Here is a 23,630-nt window from a genome sequence, read left to right as displayed (position 1 = left end):
GTTTCAGATGAGGCCAAAGGAAGGGGAAGCAAACCTGCTGGGGCCAGAAGGCAGCAATTAGAATCATGGTTGCCTTCCAACTTGTCTTTCTGTAGGAACTTGATTATTAGGTAAAAATATCCAAAGAAAACCTGAGGGCCGACTGAGGACTAGAGCATCCCTTTGTGACTGTCCCTTGGGGGGAATCAGGGCAAAATAGCTGCTGCACTTGTTGTTCAGGTGAGATGTAAATAGGCTGAATAAGTGTTAGCGCCAGTGACTAAAAATCATAGTTGTCACCGACTAGTTGAGGGACCACTCAAAAGGCAGAACAACAGATCTGCTCAGTTTGTCCATCAAGACACAAGAAAGCATTAGGAAGACACTGCCCATTGCCACACCCTAATGGCTCTCCAGCATAATGGGTATAAACAGGCTCCCCTCTACTTGCTGATATACCAGACCACCGCCATGTTATCACACCCTTGGGAAGGAAGTCCAGAAAAGCCTGCAACTCTACAGCTGCCCTCATTTTCAAGACACCAATGTGAACTTTGACCTCTGCTGATGCCCACATGTCCTAAACCATCTTCCCTTTGAAATATCTTTCACCCCCACCCCAGATAGGAGACATCAGTGGCCACTGTGGCTGTCAGGACTGAAAACAAAAAGTTGATCCCAGTGACTTGTTGGGAGGTCAACCACCAGCAAATGAGACACCTGCATAGTCATTAAGATGTATTTGTAATTGCAAGGGTTGATGTAACACTGACCATTGTAACAAAAGAATCCCCTGTAATACTCTCATTTAAAATCTTGCCTGGGGAACCAGAGTAATGGTTGCGGCTATGGATCCCAGTAGGTGAAGGATGAGACTCATGGGGGAGTTGTATAAGAGAGGACTTGGGGAAGCTTGGTGATGGAGCAAAAGGAATCTCGAATCTGGAAGCTTTGTAATTTGGGATGAGGTGCCCTGAAAACACCCTATGAATTTTAATAAATCTGTGTTAGCTGGCTTTTCTTCAGGTTTACAGTGATCCCCAAGCGATGAGAGATTTGGAGCAAGAAGTCTCTGCACTGGTAAGCAGGTTCATGGTGGGTGCAGTGAGGAACAGTCATCTAGGTAGGGGAACATATGAAACCCTTGCAGCCTTAGATACACTGTACACTTAGATATGCTCAAAAAGGCCCATTTTCAGCAGAGGCCTAGAGAGAAAAGCTCCAAGTTACACATTATGTAATGTTACACAGAATTAAAAATAATAATATGTTTACACAGGAAAGAGTGATAGAAACGAGTTGATGACAAATGAATAAAAAATAAGTAAAAAACAAATAGCAATTAAAATAATGCAGTAGACATGGTTAGTCATACAAATCACACATTATAATCGTTGGTAGCAGAATGCAACACAACAGAAACAAAACAGTATTTATATATATATATATATATATATATATATATATTTTATATTTACATATATATATATATATTTATTTTATATTTACATATATATATATATGCTCTTATGAGTAATGGGATAGCATTGCTACAAGTGAAGCAATTACAATAAAAATATACAGTAAACAAGCTGGAGATAGGTTATGAATGAAAACGTTATAGGGTGTAAAATATAGGATGAATGGTATAAGAATTTACTGAGGGGTCACCTTGATGATGAGCAAGAGCATAGCCAGTTATTAGTTGTATGGGTCTTGAGAAGAAGTTTGAATTTGGAGGGGTCAGCTGTGCTAAGAATGGGCTGAGGTACCGAGTTCGGAGATGTGCTTTGAGAATAAAACATTAACATAGCTATTATTGGTTTTACAGACTTCTAGACATTTGTTGGATGTGTGGAGGGTTCTATTGCTAGTGCAGGGTTTTTCTAGATTTTTAAGGGCTGGACATTTGGCTGGTAGGTAGATGTTGGAGTGGCAAACTGTGAGTTGCTTGAGGCACAACAGGTTTGGGAGTTCCAGCCAGTCTACTTTGTGAAGAGGTAAACAATGATGTTTTCTGTATAGGAGGCTGGTGGCAAACCTGGCTATTTTGTTGTAGCAGGTAACCAAGTTTTAGATTTGCTTTCTTTAAGCTGGTGAATACTGATGAGGCATATAAATGGGTTTGGGCAATGGCTATTTTGGTGGTTTGGGTGAGGAATGGTTTTGCTCTAGAGTGCCCAGAGTTTTATGTGGACTTTTTGATTGTTTGGGATATGTGCAGGTCATAAGTGAGTAATTTGTCGATGGTGACAGCTAGTAGTTTTGTGTGGCCAACAGGCTGTATTTTGGTGATGTTAAGCGGAGTAGATGGTGAATGGGATGGGGATTGAGCTATTTTGTTACTGGTGAATAACAGAAGTTTGGTCTTGTTGGGATAGAGTATTAGCAGTTTGGCAGACAGGTAGTGCTCAACATCTGTAAATGCTTTCTGTGCTTTTTGCAAGACTTTGGGGATTGATGTGGCAGAGCAGATGAGTGCAGAATCATCTGTGTATTGTATAACGTTAGCTGATGTGGTGGCTGAATTGAGATAGTTAGTAAAAATAGAAAAGAGAAGATGGCCAAGTATGGATGCTTGGGGTATGCCTACAGAGGCTGGTAAGAGTGAGAATGTATTATCTAGCCATTTGACAGCTTGCTGTCTGACAGATAACTATGGAACCATGATAGGGTGGAGTCAGAGAATTTTAAGGTGGCAAGCTGGTTCAGAAGTTTTTGGTGTGAGAGTGTCAAATGCTTTTGACATGTCAAGGAAAACTGATGAGACAAAGGTGGTTATTTCTTGACTGGTTGACTATGTCTGTGAAGCTAATTAGGGTGGATGTGGTGCTATGATTGGGCCTGAAGCCATGTTGTGTGTCTGAGAGGAGGTTGTTGTTCAGGAGATGGGGCATGATTTGTGAGTGTATACATATAGGATTTTTGCAAGAGGAGGCAATATTGCAATGGGTCTGTAGTTTGATAGTAGTGTTGAGGTGCCTCCTTTGTGTAGGGATAATACGAGATATCTTCCAGAGTTTGGTGACATAATGCTTGGTGATGGACCCATTTATTAGTAGGGAGACTGGGTAAGACATGGCATCAGCTGCCAGCTTTAGGAATTCATTGGGAAGAAGGTCGGCTACTAGAGTTGAAGGTTTAATGTAGCTTGTTGGTACTGGTTTAAGGTTAAATCCTGTAGGACTGATGGTAGGGGTGGTGGGTACAATTAGTGGACTGGTGGTGCTATGACTTAATATGGAGAGTATGGAATTACTGAAATGAGAATTGAATTGGGTGGCTATGGTTTTGGCAGAGTTTGGTGGGAGGGGTTAGGGTCTGAGGAATGTTTGGGATTGAGAATTTGATTTATACAAGCCCAAAAGTTGGGGGGAGAGTTTTGATGTTTTTCTTGAGCTGTGGAACAATAGTTTTTTTTTTTTTTTTGGTCTGCTTTTATTTGCTTTTTGACTGCACTTTAATTGTTGATAGTTTTGGAGGGTTGTTTGGTTTTTGATGGCCAGACAGTGGGACCATTTTCTATTTCATTGTTTCATAAGGAGTTCAGTTTGTTTTGTTAGCCATGGGGTTTGTTTAGCTTTTATGCAGATTTTTCTGATGGGGGCTACTTTGTTGAGAATTTCCAGGAATGTGTCATTTAAGTATTGAATTGCAATATCCAATTAGAGGTATTTTAGTGGGGACCAGTTAAATTCCTCAAGAGGGAGTTAAAAATATCAATTAACTTTTTTGTGTTACAGATTTGCTTGTATGCAATATCTTTTTAGGGTTTACTTTCTGTCTTAGGAGGAAGGTGGGTCTGTGATCACTGAGGTTATCTGGGAGACATCCACAGTGAGGACATATGGAGAGTTTATTAGTGAGAATCCAGTGAAGTACGAACTGTTTCTTGCTGTGTTTGTCAATCTTAGTTGGGGTGGTGATGATTTGGGTAAAGCTGAAAAGGTTAATGTATTTTGATGGGTTATCAGAAGAGCAGGAATACCAGTCTAGGTCGAAGTCTCCTGTGATGATCGTTTCTTGGTTAAAGTTGGTTGCTGCCGAATTAAGGAGATTTTCAATTATTGAAGAATTGTTGTCTGGGGGATGTAGACTACAAAGATAATGATACACTTGTTACTGTTCAGGTGTAGGCTAGATACAAGTACCTCTGAGCTCTCTGTATCATAGGGGTAATTTTCTAAATGTTCCAGGCCAAGTATGTTTTTATACACAATTGCAGTGCCACTGCCTTGTTTGTTAGTTCTTTCCAATCAACGTATATTGTAATCCTGGGTTAGTAGTTAATTGTCTCTTGACATGTGGTTTTAACCAGGTTTCAGTTAGTACGACTATGTCGGGGGTATAAAAGCTGAGGGTAGGTGGAGTTGCTCAATTTTGTTTAAGATGCTCCTTAGGTTAATATTTAAGATTAGGAGGTCGGAGCTACTGTGGGGGTGCACTGTGAAGTTTTGCTGGTTGGGTTTTTTGTGGTGGTTTTGTATGGGAGTTTGACTGTGGACCAGAGTTAAGGTGCATGTCTCCAGCTAGATTAAGTAGTGTTAGATTGCATATGAATAACTTGACGAATTTAGTTAGGAATTTTAAATATTTATGAAATAAGTTAGTAGCTGGTTGGATGGGATAATACTTAACTGAAAAGAGTTTTGAAGGGGGAGTTGTTGTAGAGATATGGTGATATTAAAGTAGTTGGATGAGTGTTGGTTATTTGGGCTGTGCTGATTAATGTGGGTGAAGAGATAATAGTAATGTGTAGTCCATGGTATGAAGTAGTTAGATATGCTGTTATAAGAAGGGCAGCACAGACGACATGTAAAAGTGCCATTGTTTGAGTTTGTGGGGCTTACACAGTGAGGTGTGACTCTGGGTCTGGTGCGTGCTGTAGTATGCAAGGGATGGTTGACAAACACTGGAATCCAGTAAGGAAGTGGTAGGCAGTGAAGAAATAAGAGGCTATGAGAGAGGGGTCATTTGGTTGGAAGGGGAGGGATGGTGAAGAAAGACATGGCTATGTGTGATCGGCTAGCTGGTGGGAAGGGGAAGAGTTGATGTTTAGAGGAATGGGGAGGAGCAGAGACAGTATAAATGAAATTGATGTGGTGAGTGGGAAAGGGAGTAGGGTAGGGTAGGGGAGTGGAGTGAGACTATGCGTAGCAAAGGCACGGCAGAGCACAAAAGCAGCAAAAAACAGTTATTAAGGTACAAGATAATAAGATACAGAGATGCAGTGAATATCCTAAAGTTGATATGCATTTGACAAAAAAAAAAAAAAGAGATGAAAATGCGGGCAGAGGGACTGGGAAAAGCAGGTTACAGTGAAGTACTACTGGAATAGAGAGCTTCGGTATGAGTACCCCATGGGAAGTTCTAGTGGGGGATATCAAAAACTGTATGCGTAGTACTGGGGATAGTAAAGGCAAGATATCTAAAGATAGAAGATCTGGGGAACAGGGCCTATAGAAAGGACGGTTTGGCAAGAATAAAGATAACCACCAGAAAGGTAGCCCTGAGGGGCGGGGGGAGCTGGGAAAGGTTGCCTTGGTGATGTGCAGTTAGCCTTTCTTTAAAAAGTTAGGCATATGAAAGAGGAGCATTGATTAAAACATACTTTGCAACTATACTGTACAAAATGAGGAGCAATGCAAAAATATTGGGCTTTCTTTGGGGCTTCCACAGTGGAGATAGGTAGCTTGCAGTTGATTCCTTAACACCAGGGGTTAACACATAGGGAGACAAGGAGGAAAGAAAAGTGGTTGAGAATGGTGCGGGAGAATTGTAGTGCAGTGCTGCAGAAATGTAGAGAAAAGGGTATATACGGAGATAATGTTCAGCAATACTGAAAAGCTTTTTACTTTTATCATTTAGTGGCAGTAACAGTTTTGGGTGATTACAGAGAACATTGGACTTTGTGTAACCACATCACTCCGTATTCTGTATTTAAGTTACTCGAGGTCCAGTGTTCTTCATTATCGCCAAAACACACACCGTTGATAAAAGTGGTTAGGTCATGGAGAAGCAGGCTTCCCATGTTTGTCTGAACAAGTTCCATGATGATTCTCTCTACCACCACTAACTGTCCTTCGATGTAAAGTAGTCAGTAATTAATCAGTGCACCATTTGTTAACTGGGACCACAACAGCCTGCTTTAAGTTATCTGGGACACAACTTGCTTTTAATGCTCTATTAAGAATTTGCAGAAGGATGACACTAGGCTCTTTCCAGCTTTACAAAATGAGGTTTCTTAGCATCTCATCTGGTCCAATGAACCTGGTGCATGAGGGTATAGGTGATCACTCGGTCTAATTTCAGGTAAAACCATGTTGCAATTAGAAAGAGTGGATGTGGTTCTATTTATGGCATGAAATTTGCTTAAATTCTATACACCAGTGTTGTAGTTTGTTGTATTAATGTGGAATCAATTTTGTAAATTCACACACCAAATGCTCAAGTTTCACATACTTGATGCCAATCGCACAAAATCACTATACACTCATGATCACTAAAGAATGAATATATATATATATATATATATATATATATATAGTTTTTTTTTTTGGAAGGTGGGAAGCCCCCTTGCACCCCTCCATGTGGGGGTTTTTAGAAAAAGTGCATTTAGAGACAGTCTGTGTACTCAAGTGTCTTCCAAATAACTGGTGACGTGATGGGATATGGCGTAGAAGTTGTTTAATGTAAATTCCTATCACAACACATGATATCAGATGGTGCTCTGTGGGAGGGACACAGTAAAGAACCAACAACGGAAAACTACTTGGTCTTTGATGTGTCACCAAGTACCTTCATAACAACCATCACACTGGGTCAGGCAGACTTCTGGGGAAAGAAAGTCAGAAGTAAATACCTTGGAAGTAAGGGACCCAAGACCTTAAATGTAAAATAAAAAAAAAATCATGTCCACCCCCAGTTTAGACATCAGCAATGTAGTATTTCATAACTGAGATGACAGAAAAGAACCCTGGTATTCAGATGAAGAACATATGCAGTTTTTAGAAATTTTTTTGCAGGACAGAGGTAAAAATGGAAATGCTTTTAAGAGGAAGACCACCTATGATGCTTTTAAAGTGTTAAGATATTTTATGTCCCACCACCAGGAAAAGCCATTGAAGTCTCCATTATAATTGCTACATTATTCACATGATGCAACATTGTCATCCAGCCTAAAACTCTACAAGTAAAATTGAAGCCTGCCCACTTTACAGTCTTCTGGCCAAAGTAGGACATCTAAATAAAATTTCAGCTTTTTCCATCTGCTTGAAAGTATCTGTAGACTGACAGCTTCAATTAAAATATTTTGATAGGAAAAAGAAACTTAACTGTGCTTCACTGCTATTTCCAAGTTACAGGAAAAATCTGAAAATTTGTAGGGTTGGGCAGCCTTTCAACATTCCTCTCACTATACCATTGTGGAATTCTCCAGGGGCAGACTGAAAGGGAAGAACTGACTGTGCTGGATAACATTTCTCCGGCTTGTGAAATCTTTCAAAACATAAAACCAGCTGGCTAAGAATGACTTGAATAAGCGTACTCCACTATCAAAAAACAGATCCTTGATTACCTTAACTTCATTTAAATCCTGACCCACTCAAAACGTATCCTGGCTTATCATTATAAAGCATCACTGCCATACTGCCCATCCAAATCAAATCTTCCCCACAGGCAGTTGGGGTTAGAAGGGCTGAAAGGCTAAATGTTTAATCCTTCATGTCACAGAGTAATACCTTGTAAAAAGATAATCTTCAGAACTTGATATGTAACTACCCAAATGAATGGCACTCCCTCTAAAGCTGTAAATCAGCAGCAGCCAGAAAAGTGCCCATATCTCAGTAAATACTACGGTAAGTGAGGGGGTGCCTTTTTCATCAAATGTCAGAGTAGATTACCTTAACCAATACTTTGTTTAATGTTTGTTTAATGATCTTTTACCTTCTTCCAGTGCTCAGAGCTCTGCTTCAGATCAGAAACAGATCATCCTCCCTCCCACAGTCAGTCCCCCCATTTTGGTTACCTTCCAGTGTTGCTGCTGCCATCCTATGAGATCAGATGGGTACAACTTCCCTATGGCCCTGTTCTCATATTAGCTGGACTGATGTACTTGATGTCTGTGGCACTCCATCACACTAATTTCACAAATCCAAACAAAAAAAACAGCATCAACATAGGGCCTGGCTAGTCACCTAGTCACTGAAAGAGACAGACTTTCAGCATCTAAATTTGGAGCTTTCATAACATGAATACTAGGAGTAAAATTCAAACTATGAAAAAAAATATATAAAAGACTGCAGTCACCACTGCAGCTCAGTGTGTGATGTCACTGCATATCAACAGGAAGCACACACCTCTGGAGTTAACAGCAGGAAATGCAGGCATTCTGACCTAAGATAAGGTCATCAGGAGAAGAAATCTCAATAAAGGCCAAATTAAAAGGGCATGTGGAATCAGATGCTAGTTTGAGATACAGTACTCAAAAGGAAAACCGTAACAAAATGCCATCTACTTCAGCACACTAGGAACTCCACCAAGCATCCATCACAGACCTATTCAAAAATTCCAATTATTTACTACTTAGATAAGCATTAAAACAGAAGGAATTAGAAATTCCATCTTGATAGTCAGATTAAACATTTATCATACTTTAATGTATTTATTTAGTGGACACCGAATATAATGACATGCACAATACACACCCTATTTTAATCACACCATCCACCTTCTATTTAGCCCAAGAGACAGACTGCAGATAAACCATCACATCCCCAAACAGAAAGGCAGCTATTAATCATCACTTCATTGTTCTCACAGACTGCCTATCAAAATGTCTCTTGACCTGACATAGATGGCCTATCATCCAGCAAACTAATTTTACACTTTTTAAGTCTACCATGAAGATGTCTTCATGTGGTATCTCTAATTAACGATAGTGGCATTTTGACAGAATTACAAATAAGAAAAAACATTCATAAAGCTCAGTGACGTTTTCAATGGCACGCTCGGCAGAAAGGGGCAAGTGTTAAACAAGACAAATATAGCACACAAACAACACAAAAGGAACAGCATCGACAAGTCATTAACTTGATGAAATTTTACATCATCAAGATGGACTCATTTTTACATCAGATTTTACAATTAAACTTTATTTTTGTGTGCATCTTATTTTGCATATTCAGTCTGCATTACTCAAATACAAATGCTGATAACTACATACTATTCTTCATGCGACTGTGAAACTTCAGCTATTTATATCGCTGGATGATTCTCGGACCTACCAATCAGCTTACTTCAGGTGGATTCTTGGTTGGTGTGGGACTTTTTCAGATATCTTCATCTATTGATCACTGGGCTTTATGGCCAGTTTCTGTTGCTGATTGTTCCATCAATTCTGAAACTTGGGTGACCTTGTGTACTGTACCATCAAGCTCTACTGGCTGCTAATCCTGTCTCTTGTGAAGGGAGCATAGGTAAACTGAGCATATCACTCCAGCAATCCAGTGTTCGTGGTGATAACCAAACATATGTTTTAGCCCCTGTTGCCTACTCTGTGTGAGTTGCGCTGTGGTTAATATTTTAACTCTACACCTGTAACACTATAACTAAACATCCATTTTTTTTTTTTTTAATACACCTGCTCAACTGGATCTGCTGATGGTCTTGAGGCACGTTCACCGAAATGATAAATGGACTACAATCTTACACAGTATGTAGTTATTTCTTTAATTCATAGAATGTATGTGCATATTGCAACTGTTCCCTGTGGCTTGTATGTTTTGGAATTAACATGTATTATTTTCTGTTCTTACCATGGATTTGGATTTATCTGATAACATGATTGTACTAGTCTTCTGGCTTTGGCTCACTGAAGTTGGCTTCTATCTTGTGGTAGCTGACTAAATCCTGGAGTAGGTGAATGAGATGTGAGATCATGACATTCTAGACTAAAGCCTTACTTCTTAACTGCATTCTGAGTCAACAATGAAACTGGAAAATAAGTTTAAAAAGTTTTCAGCTGAACCGCATCTAACTTTGCTGACATGCAATGAAATACTTGGATAATGTCAATGACACTTGATATGCTTCAATGCCTTTATTAATGTAATTCAAATGACAGTTTGCCTGTACTTTGATTTTAGTAACACCTTTCAGCAGTTAACAGTTATGCCCTGCCAGTTACATTTTACAACTTCCTTGTGTATCTCACTGTGGTGTTACCATTTTGATTCTATTCTGATACGTTAATTTTTAATGACAGATCCGATAACTCACTGGGCTTTCAGGAAATTCCTTAAGGTTCTGAGCACTACTTATGTCCTGCACTTTTGTGAACAAACTAAAACCTAAATGGGTGTAGGACAGAAAGAAGCCAAATGCTTTCCACTGACCATCTGTCTGTGCAGGATGAACTGATATCCATTTAAGGGAACATTACTGTTACTGTGGGCTAATCCATTCATGAACAGGGGCCTCTCTGCATTAAGTACCCAGAAGACCGTGTAACAACGCAGCTCAGCAGATATGATCTGTACTTTGTCAACCATGCTCACAAATCTGACAACTAATGCAAGGTCAATCTGCAGCAAAGCTGAGAACAGTTTATTCCCAATGTGTGATCTCAGCTTTGTGTTTAAAATCGAGAGATAGCAGAACACTTTGTCCTTCATTTGGTTGCAGCCATGACAGCCAATGTCTTGCATTCACAGTGCCTTATGTACATCACTGCTCGATTTAAATTTAAGTACAGATTCCAAGTATCTCATTAAATTTCTTTTAGGTATACCTTGGAAGCAGGTGCAAACTGTTGGGCATCTCCTGATTTAATTTGCACCACCACAGCAGAAGTGTTCATGTGAAAATTTATGGACTTTGTTGATATAGTGCTGGGATATCTGAACTGGCTGATTTAGTCTGACTTCAGTGTTACGGCTGACAATAAATGCTTTATATGCCACAGAACTGAGATTATGAGAAGGATTCAGTTTGTGCATGGTTACAACCACAGTCACCCATAAAAAGGCCACTTCCTGGACTTGTCTTTCAAAAAGGAAGTTATCACTGAGATTTAGCCATTCTCTCAGTCTGACGACTACCTTTTATCCAGATGATGACCCAACATTAAGTTGTTGGGATATGACGAATATTTCCACTAATGGCTTAATAATCTTGCTGAAACAGCTCCTTTTAGAAAGTACTTTAGGTGCTCCTCAGCATTTGGTGTTTGCCCATTTACAAGGCTAGCAATGATGTGTTTGTTTAATTTGCCCAATTTTGTTTATTCTGGATGTCAGCTAGACATTCTTAAATGAAGACACAGCCAAGAGCTCCACAATCTAAAATGACTGCAAGAGACGCTGAAGGAAATCTAGTCTGCTAAGTGACAAAGACTAAATGATCACTATTTGATCTACCAGTCAGGAATCTCAAACATACGAAGGCAGTGTTTTGTCAATATACCAGTAAGATACACTTTTTTAATTCACAAACTGAGCAAACCAATTTATCAGGCGAGTAATAAAACTTTTCTGCATCTGTATGTGATGGTTCACTTGAATCTTTATGAAAAGACCGACCTAATTAATACTCTTGCAGTCTGCCGGTAAAGGGACAGGATTTTTACTGCCTAATTCCAGAAGTGGAAATGGACAATGTTTTAAATTTTTACTGTAAAAAGGTAATCAGTTTGATCTCTTCTACAATTCCTACTTGTTATGGGCATGATCTGAGCACAACTACACTAGTTTTATCCTGTGTGGATATAAAGGACCCGTTCACTTTCTGCGCTATCCATTCTTTTCACAGGCAGGGTATTTCTTTTTTTTCATCTGTACACAGAGGTCAAAGTAATAACTCCCATACTGAAGAAAATTACTGAATACCAACAGTTAAGAAAGCAAAAGCAAGAAAACCACATACACTAGTTAAAGAAAGAAAAAAATGTAGTATTAATCATTGAAACGGCAACGCTTAGCGATTACAGTTTCCTCCACATTCAGGCACACAAAGTCATGAAACACCAGAATATGAAAGCAAAAACTACAGCAATACCCCAGATCGTTCCAACAGTAGTAAGAGCAACACAACTAATAAAAAAGAATGTTCAAACACACTTAAATATGCTACCAGTACATGCAACTCCATTTGAACTGCAGGAGGCAATTTGGGGTATACTGTAGGCACTGAGAAAAGCACTTTGGCAAGCATTAAAGAATGAAGCAATACTAATTTCACAAAGTCTAATCATACATTGACTCGGGTATAATGTTAGAGAACCCAAAACATTTGGAGAAATTAAAAAAAAAAAAAAAAGAAATTATTGGTTCTGCATGACTTAAAATAATGCCCCCTAGCTGTAATTGAGTTTTTACTAATACAGTATCTGAGAAAGCTGTGTACATTCAACCTGAGTATTAAACTCATTAAATTCTTAATTAGAATAAGAGGGTCAAATTCATTACTTTCTCCATTCTTATTCTGATTTCAAAAGCTAAAAAGCACTGAAACTGCCTCTAAAGAGAATTACATCCTTAAGGTTTTAGAACAGCATATGAACTCCAACCTGGTGCGTCTTGAACGCGAAGCCTTGATTTAGGGCCACAGCTCCCACAGTAGCCTTTCTGTCATGGTCCTTGACTGGTCTACTCCTTAAACATTTAGGGTGTTTTGAGAGGAAGGACTGTGGTATAAATTTTCCTTCAAGATATTCTCTTTGATGCAATGCATGGCTGAACTATGTCGACTCTGCTGCTTTTCAAAGTATACATGCTACTACTGGAAGATAAAGGCAGAGGGCTGAAGTACTACTGCTGCAGTCAGACACTGCAGTATAAGACTAGGTTCTCCTCTCAAGAACAGAAGGCAGTTCTTGATACATTTTATGACTGCCTAAGAGTAATCTTTCATTGGATGAGATTCAGCCACTTGAGGTCTTAATCCAGCCAAGACCGAAGCTTTGATGGTTCACCCAATCATAAGATTCTCTACAGCTATGTCTTTCTCCCATATTAATTACAACAGGAAGAAGATGCGATTTGTGTCACGGATGCAAGAGCTGGGAGTTATTATGGATGACAAGGTATCAAAGACCAGGTGACAAATATCCTAAAATCTTATGTACATATATTTTGTGCTGCTCAAATTGAGTATATTTTGAATTACCATATAACAGAACATGTAGTTCATAAATAATTCTATTTCACGCAGTCTGAGAATCTTGCTACAGCTAAGGAACTAAGTTTTTCTTCAAAGAATTATTGCAGTTCCCTCAATCTTGAGCACCCTGACAGTGAACATTATGAACAAGTCAGATCACCACAGTCAGACTATTAATTCATTTGTTCCATTATGATTACACTATCCATATACTGCAGAGTTTAAACCAACCATCTGTAACCAGGAGGTCAGTGTTTAAGGTTCTGATTTGAACCAGTATATCCATAAGAGATCCAGGTCCACTTACTTGAAAGAAATAGTACCCTTGTATCAAGTGACTTGCCCACTCCACTACTGAAAAACTATTAGTGATTTCGGGGTTGCATTTATAAACCTTTGGTAAATATTCCTTCATCAATCAGGCTATGGTCTTGAGGAATTCACTACTTTGCCAAATTCAGGGATGCAATTCTACAGCCAGGTTTATGAGACCCCTAAAAAGCTTTCTATTCCAAAATGTCCATTTTATTGTTTCAATTACTGTACTATTTATTATTATACTTTTACTGTTAAGTGTTCAGTTTCTAAACGCTATATTAAAAATGCTATTGTAAATTGTACCACAGTGCATTATTAGCTTTAAATGCAGATTCAGCTGTCTATTTATGTCCTCAAATTTCTCATTACTTAAAACAAAAGAACCAAACCACCTGATAGTTTTCAAATTTTTAACATTCCATATCTCTATAACTATAGGAAACACTTCTTACAAAACCCATTTATGTAAATGCTAGAGAACAAAAATGTCCTTGACAAACCATTTCATGATTATTCCACAAACAAAATGACATGCAAGTTCTCATTCTGGCTTGGATTTATTCTCATGCGATTCAAAATCCCATTCTTGGAAGCAATAAAAACAAACAAGAGACACAAGGGAAAGGGAAAGAATGCAGGAAGGCTGGGAGTGATGAATCGTGACTATGCTTAAATGACAAGATGATTGCTTTAGTGAAAAATACCTGCCCAGGATATGCTCCTGTGCAACTTTTCTCGACAACTGGACTGGGACATGGAACAGAAAGAGGCCACTGCAAATGGAAATTAAGTGAGAGTTGCTGTATGAAATAAAGAATGACTGAATAAATAAAATCAGCTTACATGACAGAAACAAAAGGAAAAGAAAAGCTAATAAATGCAAACAAAATGAAAAATGCATGCTGTTCATAAGCCACAGTCTTCCTCCAGCAGCACATTTGATAAAACTGGGAATGAAAAGTTACTAACAATTTCAGATATTCAGTATTCTTTATGTAAACAGAGGACTTCATTTTCATCTTACTCACCAAGCGTTAAGACACAAGTTACTCTGCAGAAAAATGTGCAAAACATTAAATGAAATATCAGCAGAACATGCCCTCAAACAATATGGTAAAAGTTTCTGGACATCTCATTTCACATTGCAAATCTGTTTATCCTCCCTAGTTAACAAACTTCAAGAAAATAATCAAATGTCACCTCACATACAAGTATAAACTTTACATAAATATGTTCCAGTTTAAATCAAAGACCATTCGATAATTGAATGTTTGACTGCACTAAAATCTCAGGTACATGCTACTAGTCTCACTGTTGTCATGACATCAACAAGTCAGGTATATGTTCAGGCAAGTGCACATTTAAAATGAGTAATCTTCAAACATACTAGGAAAAACTGCCACTGGTGCACATTTTTTAAACACCCTTATTAAAATATCATTTAAGAAATAGGGACACACATTAATAGAAAACAACACTAACCATATTAAATTTTTTCAATTTACACACGTTTTACAAGTTTTCTCTCTCTATAACATTCTATCCACCATCACATATATCACTCAATTCCCGTCTTCTCTTAAACCTCACATTGATCTACATGTATTGTATCCATAAATTCCATTTCTATGTAATCTGTTCCTTTCTAAAGATCCCTCTTCCAGTTCCTTTCTTTTACAATACTCAGTAGTTATAATAGTTGGTTTAGATTTTGATTTCCATTATCTAGTGATTGCTTTTTTGGCTGCCAAAAGAATTAAACGTAATAAGGCCTTAGTATGTCTAGGCGATTCAGATCCTCTGCCCCAGCTCAAAATAATAATTTCTTTAGTTACAGCCATTTGTTTCCCAATATTTCTGATCCAGTACTCTCTAGGAAATTTTTTTTAAATCTGCCAACTCATTACATTTCCAAAGTACATGTTCCGTCTTTCTTCCCCATCCCATCCCAATATTTATGTACCCGAGGAAAAATTCTTTAAAGTCTACTTGGGGGATAAAATATCTATGCAACCACTTAAAAAAAAATCCTAAACCTTCGGCACTTTGTTGCATTATTGGGCGCTACACATGTCCTCCCATTGTTTTCTTTTTTCTAAATTGCTTTTCCAGCCACTCTTCTCAATCTTTTCTAAACTCCTCTGAGTTTTACAGTTATAATGCAATACTTCATATGTTCAATTAATTATCCCCTTTTCATATCAGCTTCTGTTCTAGATGCAATTAAAAACTCTACCAGAGCAGGTCTTAAACTTAGGACTCCCCTTATCCCTTTCTTTTTGCTATTACTCTCATATAATAAAAATCCCTGATAGGGAAAACAGTCTCTTATCAGGAGTCCAAACTTCTTCCTGGCCTAATGCCACTCAATTACTTTCCCTCTCTAATTATTTGCTCCTAATACCTTGGGCTCCTTTGCCAGTTTTCTCCAAAAATTTCCATCTCCCTCTTACCTATTTTCTGTAGCCCCACTTGCAATCATTCCTTATAGCAAAATCTCCTGTCTCCATTTGTTTTTTGGCCAAGTTCTTAGAATAATTTCTGCAACTTAGTGAATTATTCTGTACAGTGGTTAGTATTCTCCTTAAGGATCTGTATCCAAAAATCCCACTATCTATTTCTTTAACTTCCCCACTTCATCATCCCTTTCCACTTTGAATTATAATGTTTTGCTTGTGTTATGCATGAAACATACGTACTATGAAACATATGTTCTATTTTTTTCTCATTAGAACATTTTTTCACTCTATTTTATAGTGTAACTTGCTACTTTGTGATTTGAAATGTTTGTACTTGATGTTTTGTAATGCAACATGATAATTTGTGGTTGAAAATATCTGTACTTTATTTTGGAAATATTGTGACTGTGGAGTTTCTGGGCCTCCACTGAAAATGGACACTTTCTGGCCCAGTTGGACTTCGCCAGTAAACAATTTTCAAATAAATAAATAACTATGAGCTGAAATTGTGCAACTCTAAATCAACTTAACCCCCTTAATTCTTCTCCTTTCTTGCCCAGATAAATTGCTTCAATTATTTATTATTGTCCACAACTTTCCCTCTGGCTGATAAAAATATGCCTAAGCTGTACATAAAATAAAGGGACTAAGCATTTTCACTGTTTCTATCTTACTACCCATATCCATAAACAACAGCTCAAGTTTCCCAATTTCTGTATTATCTTTGTTTAGTCTCTTCCAACATTATCCTTAGCTGCAACAAAAGAAGACTTTATAATCCAGGCGCTTAAATGCTTCATCTCACTATGTCCTCATAAATGTGTATTGCTAAACCAAGTCATGCATGGGCACAATTTACAGCTATAACCTTTGTTTTATTTTTACTGACTGAAAATGTTCCACAAAAACAAGACCTCATTTTTTGGCTTTATCAAGTGCAAACAATATTATCTGTAAATAAAATAAACTTTTCTCGATTCCCATGCCAATTATATGCTTGAAATGCCAAGCCCCTTGTTTTCTTTGCCAGTGACTCTAAAGATAAAGCAAATAAAGGGGAGAGAGGATACCTCTGCCTGGTAATTATGTTCAAACACAACTTATCAGAAAGGAATGCTCCTACTTCAATTCATCTTGCCTCAGATTATTAATTTATCCAACTTCTTATTCTAATAGGAAATACAAATGGTCCACTGCCCTAATCAAAAAATCCCAGATTTCTCTGTTGAATGCATTCCCTGCATCAAGACTGACCAACAGAATGGGACCTCCAAGGTGACTGCACATTGAGTAGCAGCATAATTCTAGCTCCCCAAGTGAGAAACCAGGAACTTAGCAGAGAAAGCCAGTATATTTATATTTCTGGGTAAATTTCAGTAACTGGCCAATAAGCGCACTGGCTGGATGCCAGAAAAAAAAAAGAAATGCAGAGGACTCGACATAAAAAGTATAAAAGGTAAGGAAAAAAACTGACTAGGAAAAGTACTGCAGGCATTCAGCAAAAGGCAGTGCAAGCTTCAGATAGGACTTCCAGTAAACCTAGAGGAAAGTGTAAGACAACTGCACACAGACCCGATTTAAAATAAACAAAACATTGATGGAGTGTATCAACTCAAACAAAAGGCTGGAAAAAAATGGAAGAAACTTTAAACAGATATTCAAATGAGGTGATAAAAAATGCAAAAATCAGAGGTCAAAATGAAGAAAGGGATGGCTCTCTATGAGAGTGCTCAAGAACAGATGTTTCAAAAATAGAATTAGAGGACAGAGCACATAGGGAAAACCTTAGATTTTATTGCTGTACCAGAGAAGCTTGAAGGAACAGACCAGGTTAATTTTATGAATTCACAAATAAAAAACTGGTGTGGTACTCCACACAGCAGGAATTGTTAACTGAAATGGCACACTGTTAGTATGCTCCAAAACTGGCTATGAGAAAGCAACCTAGACCTTTAGTAGTAAAGATGCAATCCAACCAGCAGAAGGAGTTGATTCTGGCTAAAATGTGGCAGAAAGACAAAGTACTAAAAAAGTGGGAGACAGCAGAGTGCTTGTAGAGAATGATTACTCATTGTACACCAAGCAGAAAGTACAGTTGTGTACCTACCATAAATGTAGATGTTCGAGTGTATTCACTGTTGCAGTCATTACTCTTGGGTTATCCGCCGGCAGGCTATCCTCAGTCGGCCAGAATTCCAAAGTCTGGGTCCTTTGCCAGCCGCTGTCACCTCCTCCATGATGTCAGCACGCCAGGGGTATAAAAGATGCAGCCGGCACCATTTTCTTCAGTTTTTCTTGCCCCAGATGTCAGGTGCCCCCAAATGGTAGGCTGAAAAATATGCCAATAAAAAATGCATGCACAAAAATAACATTTCCTTCATCTACAAGCAAATACACCAAATAAGTTGTATAGGATAGAGAAGTGTAGGAAAGTCCTAGCAATGACAAGGGGGATGGTGGGTGGGTAACCTGGACTGCAACAGTGAATACACTCGAACATCTACATTTATGGTAGGTACACAACTGTACTATGTTCATCGTGTTTCACTGTTGCGGTCATTACTCTTGGGTAGAATCCCAAAGCTGAGGTAGGGTGGCTGGACTAAATAGGATTAGGAGAGGCTGTGAGGCCCTGCAGAACTGCAGTGGCAAAGCCTGCTCTGGACTTAGAGTAAAGAGGTAAGTGGTAGTGCTTTGTGAAGGTGTGCACTGAGCTCCAAGTTGCAGCCTCTAAGATATCTTTGGTTGGTACTCCTCTGAGGAAGGCTGCTGAAGTGGCTGCTGCTCTGGTGGAATGAGGCCTAATGCCCTTAGGCACTGATTTGCCATGTTGAAAATAATAGAAATGGATGCAATGGCCTATCCATTTTGGTCTGTTTTGAGAGAGCCTTCCCTTGTGCTCCTGCAGCATAAGATACTAAAAGTTGCTCAGTTTTTCTGAAAGCTTTAGTTCTGTCCAATTAGAAGCGTAGCTGCCTGTGTACATCCAAAGAATGGAGAATTTTCTCACCCTTGTTCTGTGGGTTTGGATAAAAGCTAGGCAAGTGAATGGTTTCGTTGAGGGCCACACTGGACACCACCTTAGGTATAAATGTAGGGTTCGTCCTCAGAGAAACCCTGTCTGGATGAAAGATGATGAAAGGTTCCACAGCCATGAGTGCCTGCAACTCCGAGACTCGCCTTGCAGAGGTTATAGCTAGGAGCAGAGCTGTTTTCCAGGATAAGAATTTTATATCTGCTGTTGATGCTGGCTCGAAAGGAGGCAGTGTGAGTTTTTCCAAAACATAATTGAGGTCCCAGGCCGGTATTGGTGCTCTCCTTGGAGGCCTAATGTTTTTGGCACTGCTGAGATACTGCCTTATTAAAGGATGTGAAAAAATAGGTGGTTCCATATTGTAATGGGCTGAAATGGCAGAGGCGTGAATCCTAATTGATGAGAAAGAAAGGCCTTTGTCCAGCATCTCATTTAGGTATTGTAAAATCTGAGGGATATTTGGTACACACGTGTCAATGCCTTGCTCCTGGTTCCAAGCACAGAATCTCTTCCATTTTTCTGCATAAGATTTTCTGGTACTGGGCCTCCTGGCCTCCAAGATGACATCCATAACAGCTTTTGAAAGAGGAGTGTTCAGAATGGCTATATTATCTGCCATGCTGCCAGATTTAAGGTCCTGAGTTGGCTGTGCAGGATCTGATTGTTTTGTTGGGTCAGCAAGTGAGAAGCATGAGGTAAAATCCATGCTGGACTTTGAGACAAGCTCTTTAGGATTGGGTACCAGTACTGGCGTGGCCAGTCTGGTGCAATCAGAATCATTTTTGGCTTCTCTTGTCTGACCTTTAGGAGTACTCTGGGAAGGAGAGGCAGAGGGGGGAAAAGCATATACTGTTAGATTTTTTCCAGCTGAATGATAGGGCGTCCACTTTCCATGCTTGCTTGTGATAAATCCTTGTGCAGAATCTCTGCAATTGGCAGTTGTGAGGAGAGGCAAATAGATCTATGTCTGGGCATCCCCATTTCCTTATTATCATGCTGAAGACTTGTGGATCCAGTTTCCATTCGTGGGGATCCATGAGGTTTCTGCTTAGTTCGTCTGCCGGAGTATTTGTTTCTCCTGGCAGGAATTGTGCTTGCAGGTGAACTTGAAGAGCCAATGCTGTGTCCCATAAGGTCATTGCTTGTCTGCAGAGGGGGTAGGAATGTGTACCTCCCTGCTTGTTTATGTACATGACCGTAGTGTTGTCTGTCTATCAGTAACTGTCCTGGATGAAGCAGGTCCTTGAAAGCTGTCAGGGCATTTTGAACAGCTAGCATCTCTTTTTGATTGATGTGAAGATGCATCTGGTTTGCAGGCCATGTGTCCTGAATACATTTTCCTGCCATATGGGCCCCCCAGGCATAATTTGATGCATCTGTTGTCAGTGTCTGTCTGGCTGTGGGTAAACTGAATGGCAGACCCTTGTTGTGGTGACAGGCTTCTACCCACCATCGAAACTCCTGTTGTAGGCAGGGAATGAGTGTAATTATTGTCTCCAGGCTGTGGCAATGCTGAGTCCAAACATTTTTTAGATACCATTGTAGTTTCCTCATATGCACTCTGGCATATGGAATTAGTAGAATGCAGGATGCCATGAAACCCAAGGCCTGCAGGAATTTCCTTGCAGATAAGTGGGATTTTGTTGCCAATTTCTTGAAATAAGTAATCAGTTGCTTTTGCTTGTCTGGCGTGAGATAAGCCATCTGGGCAGTTGTATTTAAGCTTGCACCCAGGAATATTATCTCTTGAGAGGGCACTAGTTTTGATTTCTTTTCGTTTACTGTGTACCCTTGGCCAATTAGTAATCTTTTTTTACAAACGCCAGATGCTTTATAAGAGTGTCTTTGTTCTCTGCTTGAATTAGGCAGTCGTCCAATTAGGGATATAGTTGAATTCCTTTTTGTGTGCAAAACACAATTACTGGTGCCAGGCATTTTGTAAAGCCCTGGGTGCAGTACTTAAGCCAAAGGGCAGTGCAGAGAATTGGTAATGCATTGAGCCAGCTATGAAGCTGAGGTATCTTCTGCAAGACTGTCTGATTGGGACATGCAGGTATGCCACTTTTAGGTCCAAAGGTATGAGCCAAGCCTTTTTGCCCAGCATGGGCAGTAGCTGCTGCAGAGTCAACATCTTGAACTTTGGAACTTCCAGAAACATATTTAGTATAGACAGGTCCAGTATTGGTCTCCAGGTTTTGTCCTTTCTGGGTACTAGGAATAGTCTGGAGTAAAATCCTTGCCCCTGCTCTTGTTGTGGTACTTGCTGAATGGCCCTCATGTCCATGAGGGCTGTAATTTGCTTTTGTGCCTCTGCCCTTTGATTGTGTGGCAGGTTTGGCATACCCTTTGACCTTGGTAGAGTGTGAAAATGGAACCTGTAGCCTCGGGACACTATGTTCAGGACCCATTTGTCTTAGGTAACCATTTGCCAATTTGATGAAAAAAGTGCTAGTTTTCCCCCTAAGGGGGCTGCAAAAAGAAAAGTGCTTGGATCTGGTAGAGGAAAGTCATTGGGACTGCTTCTTGTAAGGTTGTGATTTGTCTTCTCTGCTTTTGGAGGTAGGAGTACCCCATTGTTTAGGCCTGTATGTGCCTTGGGGTTGAGATCTGCCTCTGGGATGCCTGTATCTGCCTCTTTGAGGTCTGTCTGACACTGGAAAGGACCAATTTTTAGAAGGCCAGTTTCTGCTAAACCTGGGTGGCTGTACCTGTAAGAAATCCTTGACTGTCTGCATGGATTTAGCTTTATCCTCCATTTTTTTCAACACCTCTTCTGCTTTAGTACCAAACAAAGTATCATGTTGTAATGGTGCATCTAATAATTTTGCTTTAACATGATCAGGCAGCTTCTGTTCCTTTAACCAAGCATGCCTTCTAATAACAGAACCTGTAACAGCGGCCCTGCAAGAGACCTCCAGTGAATCATAACCACATTGCAAAGTATGCTTTCCCACTTGTTCAGCTGCATGCAATAAATCCTGCAATTCTTTGTTCTCTGAACATTCAGTATTTGTCAACAATTTCTGTTTAAGCAGAGACATTAAATATTGCTGATATTTAAGCATATGAAACTGACAATTTAAAGCCCTAACAGCCAGGGTAGCAGAAGTGTAGACGTTTTCCCCCATCTGTCTAGAGCCCTAGAATCCCTATCAGAGGGGACAGGGTTTTTTGCAGTGGAAGCTTTGACCCCTTTGGGACCCTGAGATATAGTTTCTGGGTCAGCAGCAGGGTTTTTGTATAGGAATTTATGAGAATCCGGGACCCTGTAGTATCTGTCTGGCTTAGCAGGCGCAGGGGTTAAAGAGTCAGAGGACAGTCCGGACTCTGAAAAAAACATCATCTACTATGTTTAGAACAGGTGGAATAGCAAGGGGTCTGTGCTGAGGAAGTAGCAGAAAGTCCCTGAGCCTTTTCTTAGATTCAGAGTAATCTTGGCTCTCCCAGTGGAAATGCTCCCTCATAGTATGCAGGTTTCCCCAAAATCATAATCCTCCGGAGGACAGGCTGAAGGAATGGATTCTTCAGCATCAGAATCCTCATAAGGAAGCATGGAGTAATCCTGTTCAGAAGAGGAATCAGAGGAAATAGAAACCTGATCAGAAGAATCATACTCTGTCTCTTGCCTAGGCCTCAGGTCTTCGGCCATTTTGAGCATCTATTTTTTAGGCATGAAGGTCTGAGTAGGAGAATGCTGTATTTGTTTCTTTGTCTTTACAGCTGCTTTAGTCTTTGAAGCTGAGGATGGCTTAATATATAGTTGTGTAGGTCTGAAGACACCCACAGAAGCCGATGCCTGCTCAGCAGCTCCAGACCCATCTGAGGGAATGTTTTCCGAGTGTCCAATACCTTGAGTATCCAGAGGCCCAGTCGGCTCTACGTGGAAGTCGGTAGCGGCCTGTGGCTCTGAGGTAGCGGGCGGTAGGTAGGGGCTGCGAAAGTGCCTCACTGAGAACAGACGACTGGCCTTGAAGAGGCCTCGTCGGTTTTGGACCTCGCATGCCTATCCTTTTCCTTGTCCTTGCGTTTTTTGTAAACTCCAGTTGTCGGCTGGTCCGACGCCATAATATAACTGAATCTTCTGCCGAAGTAATGAAATGCAAAATCAAACCGACGCTTGATAGTGCGTTGGTTAAATCTAGCACAAAACCGACAGCTAGCTACGTTGTGATCAGGGCCTAGGCAAGGAATACAGTAAGAGTGAAAATCCTTATGAGCTATTTGCTTCCCACAAGAAATACAATTGTTAACTTTTTCTGACATCGGTCTGGAGCAAGAAAAAAGTTTCCCCAATGGGGTACTTAGCTTTAATGAAGACTTCGGTTCTGAAATTCGGATTCGAAAATCTCAGGAGTCGGCCGACCGGCACTTGCGAACTGCTTTTGCTTCGGGCACCGCACGGCAAGAAAGACTGAAGAAAATGGCGCTGGCTGCATCTTTTATACCCCTGGCGCGTTGACGTCAGGGAGGAGGCGACAGTGGCCGGCGCCGGACCCAGACTTTGGAATTCTGGCCGACTGAGGGTAGCCTGCCGGCGGATAACCCAAGAGTAATGACTGCAACAGTGAAACATGAACATCAGAAGTAAATTTGTTCCACTATACAGGGGATGTCGAAAGGCAGGCATGAGATTCAAACTGCTGTACCTAGCTATCTTCAAAATATTCTTCACTAGAAGGGCA

At 39.9% G+C, this 23,630-nt stretch overlaps 1 protein-coding gene across 5 annotated transcripts in view; it reads right to left on the bottom strand.

Moving 5' to 3' along the window:
- TSC2 (TSC complex subunit 2) overlaps positions 1 to 23,630 on the bottom strand; it is a 3,048,576-nt gene that overhangs the window by 735,033 nt on the left and 2,289,913 nt on the right. For 4 of the 5 annotated variants that reach the window (XM_044089186.1, XM_044089187.1, XM_044089190.1 and 1 more), the window contains one exon: positions 14,160 to 14,228. The exons of the other annotated variant lie outside the window; for it this stretch is intronic. In XM_044089186.1, coding sequence (XP_043945121.1) covers positions 14,160 to 14,228 — 69 coding nt within the window. The remainder of the gene's footprint in view (positions 1 to 14,159; positions 14,229 to 23,630) is intronic. 5 annotated transcript variants of the gene reach the window in all.

Source organism: Protopterus annectens, chromosome 12.part0, assembly GCF_019279795.1.
Source record: "Protopterus annectens isolate FY-2018-M chromosome 12.part0, PAN1.0, whole genome shotgun sequence".
Classification (NCBI taxonomy): domain Eukaryota; kingdom Metazoa; phylum Chordata; order Ceratodontiformes; family Protopteridae; genus Protopterus; species Protopterus annectens.
The sequence above is the reverse complement of the archived record's forward strand: the minus strand, read 5'-3'. Positions and strand labels throughout refer to the sequence as shown.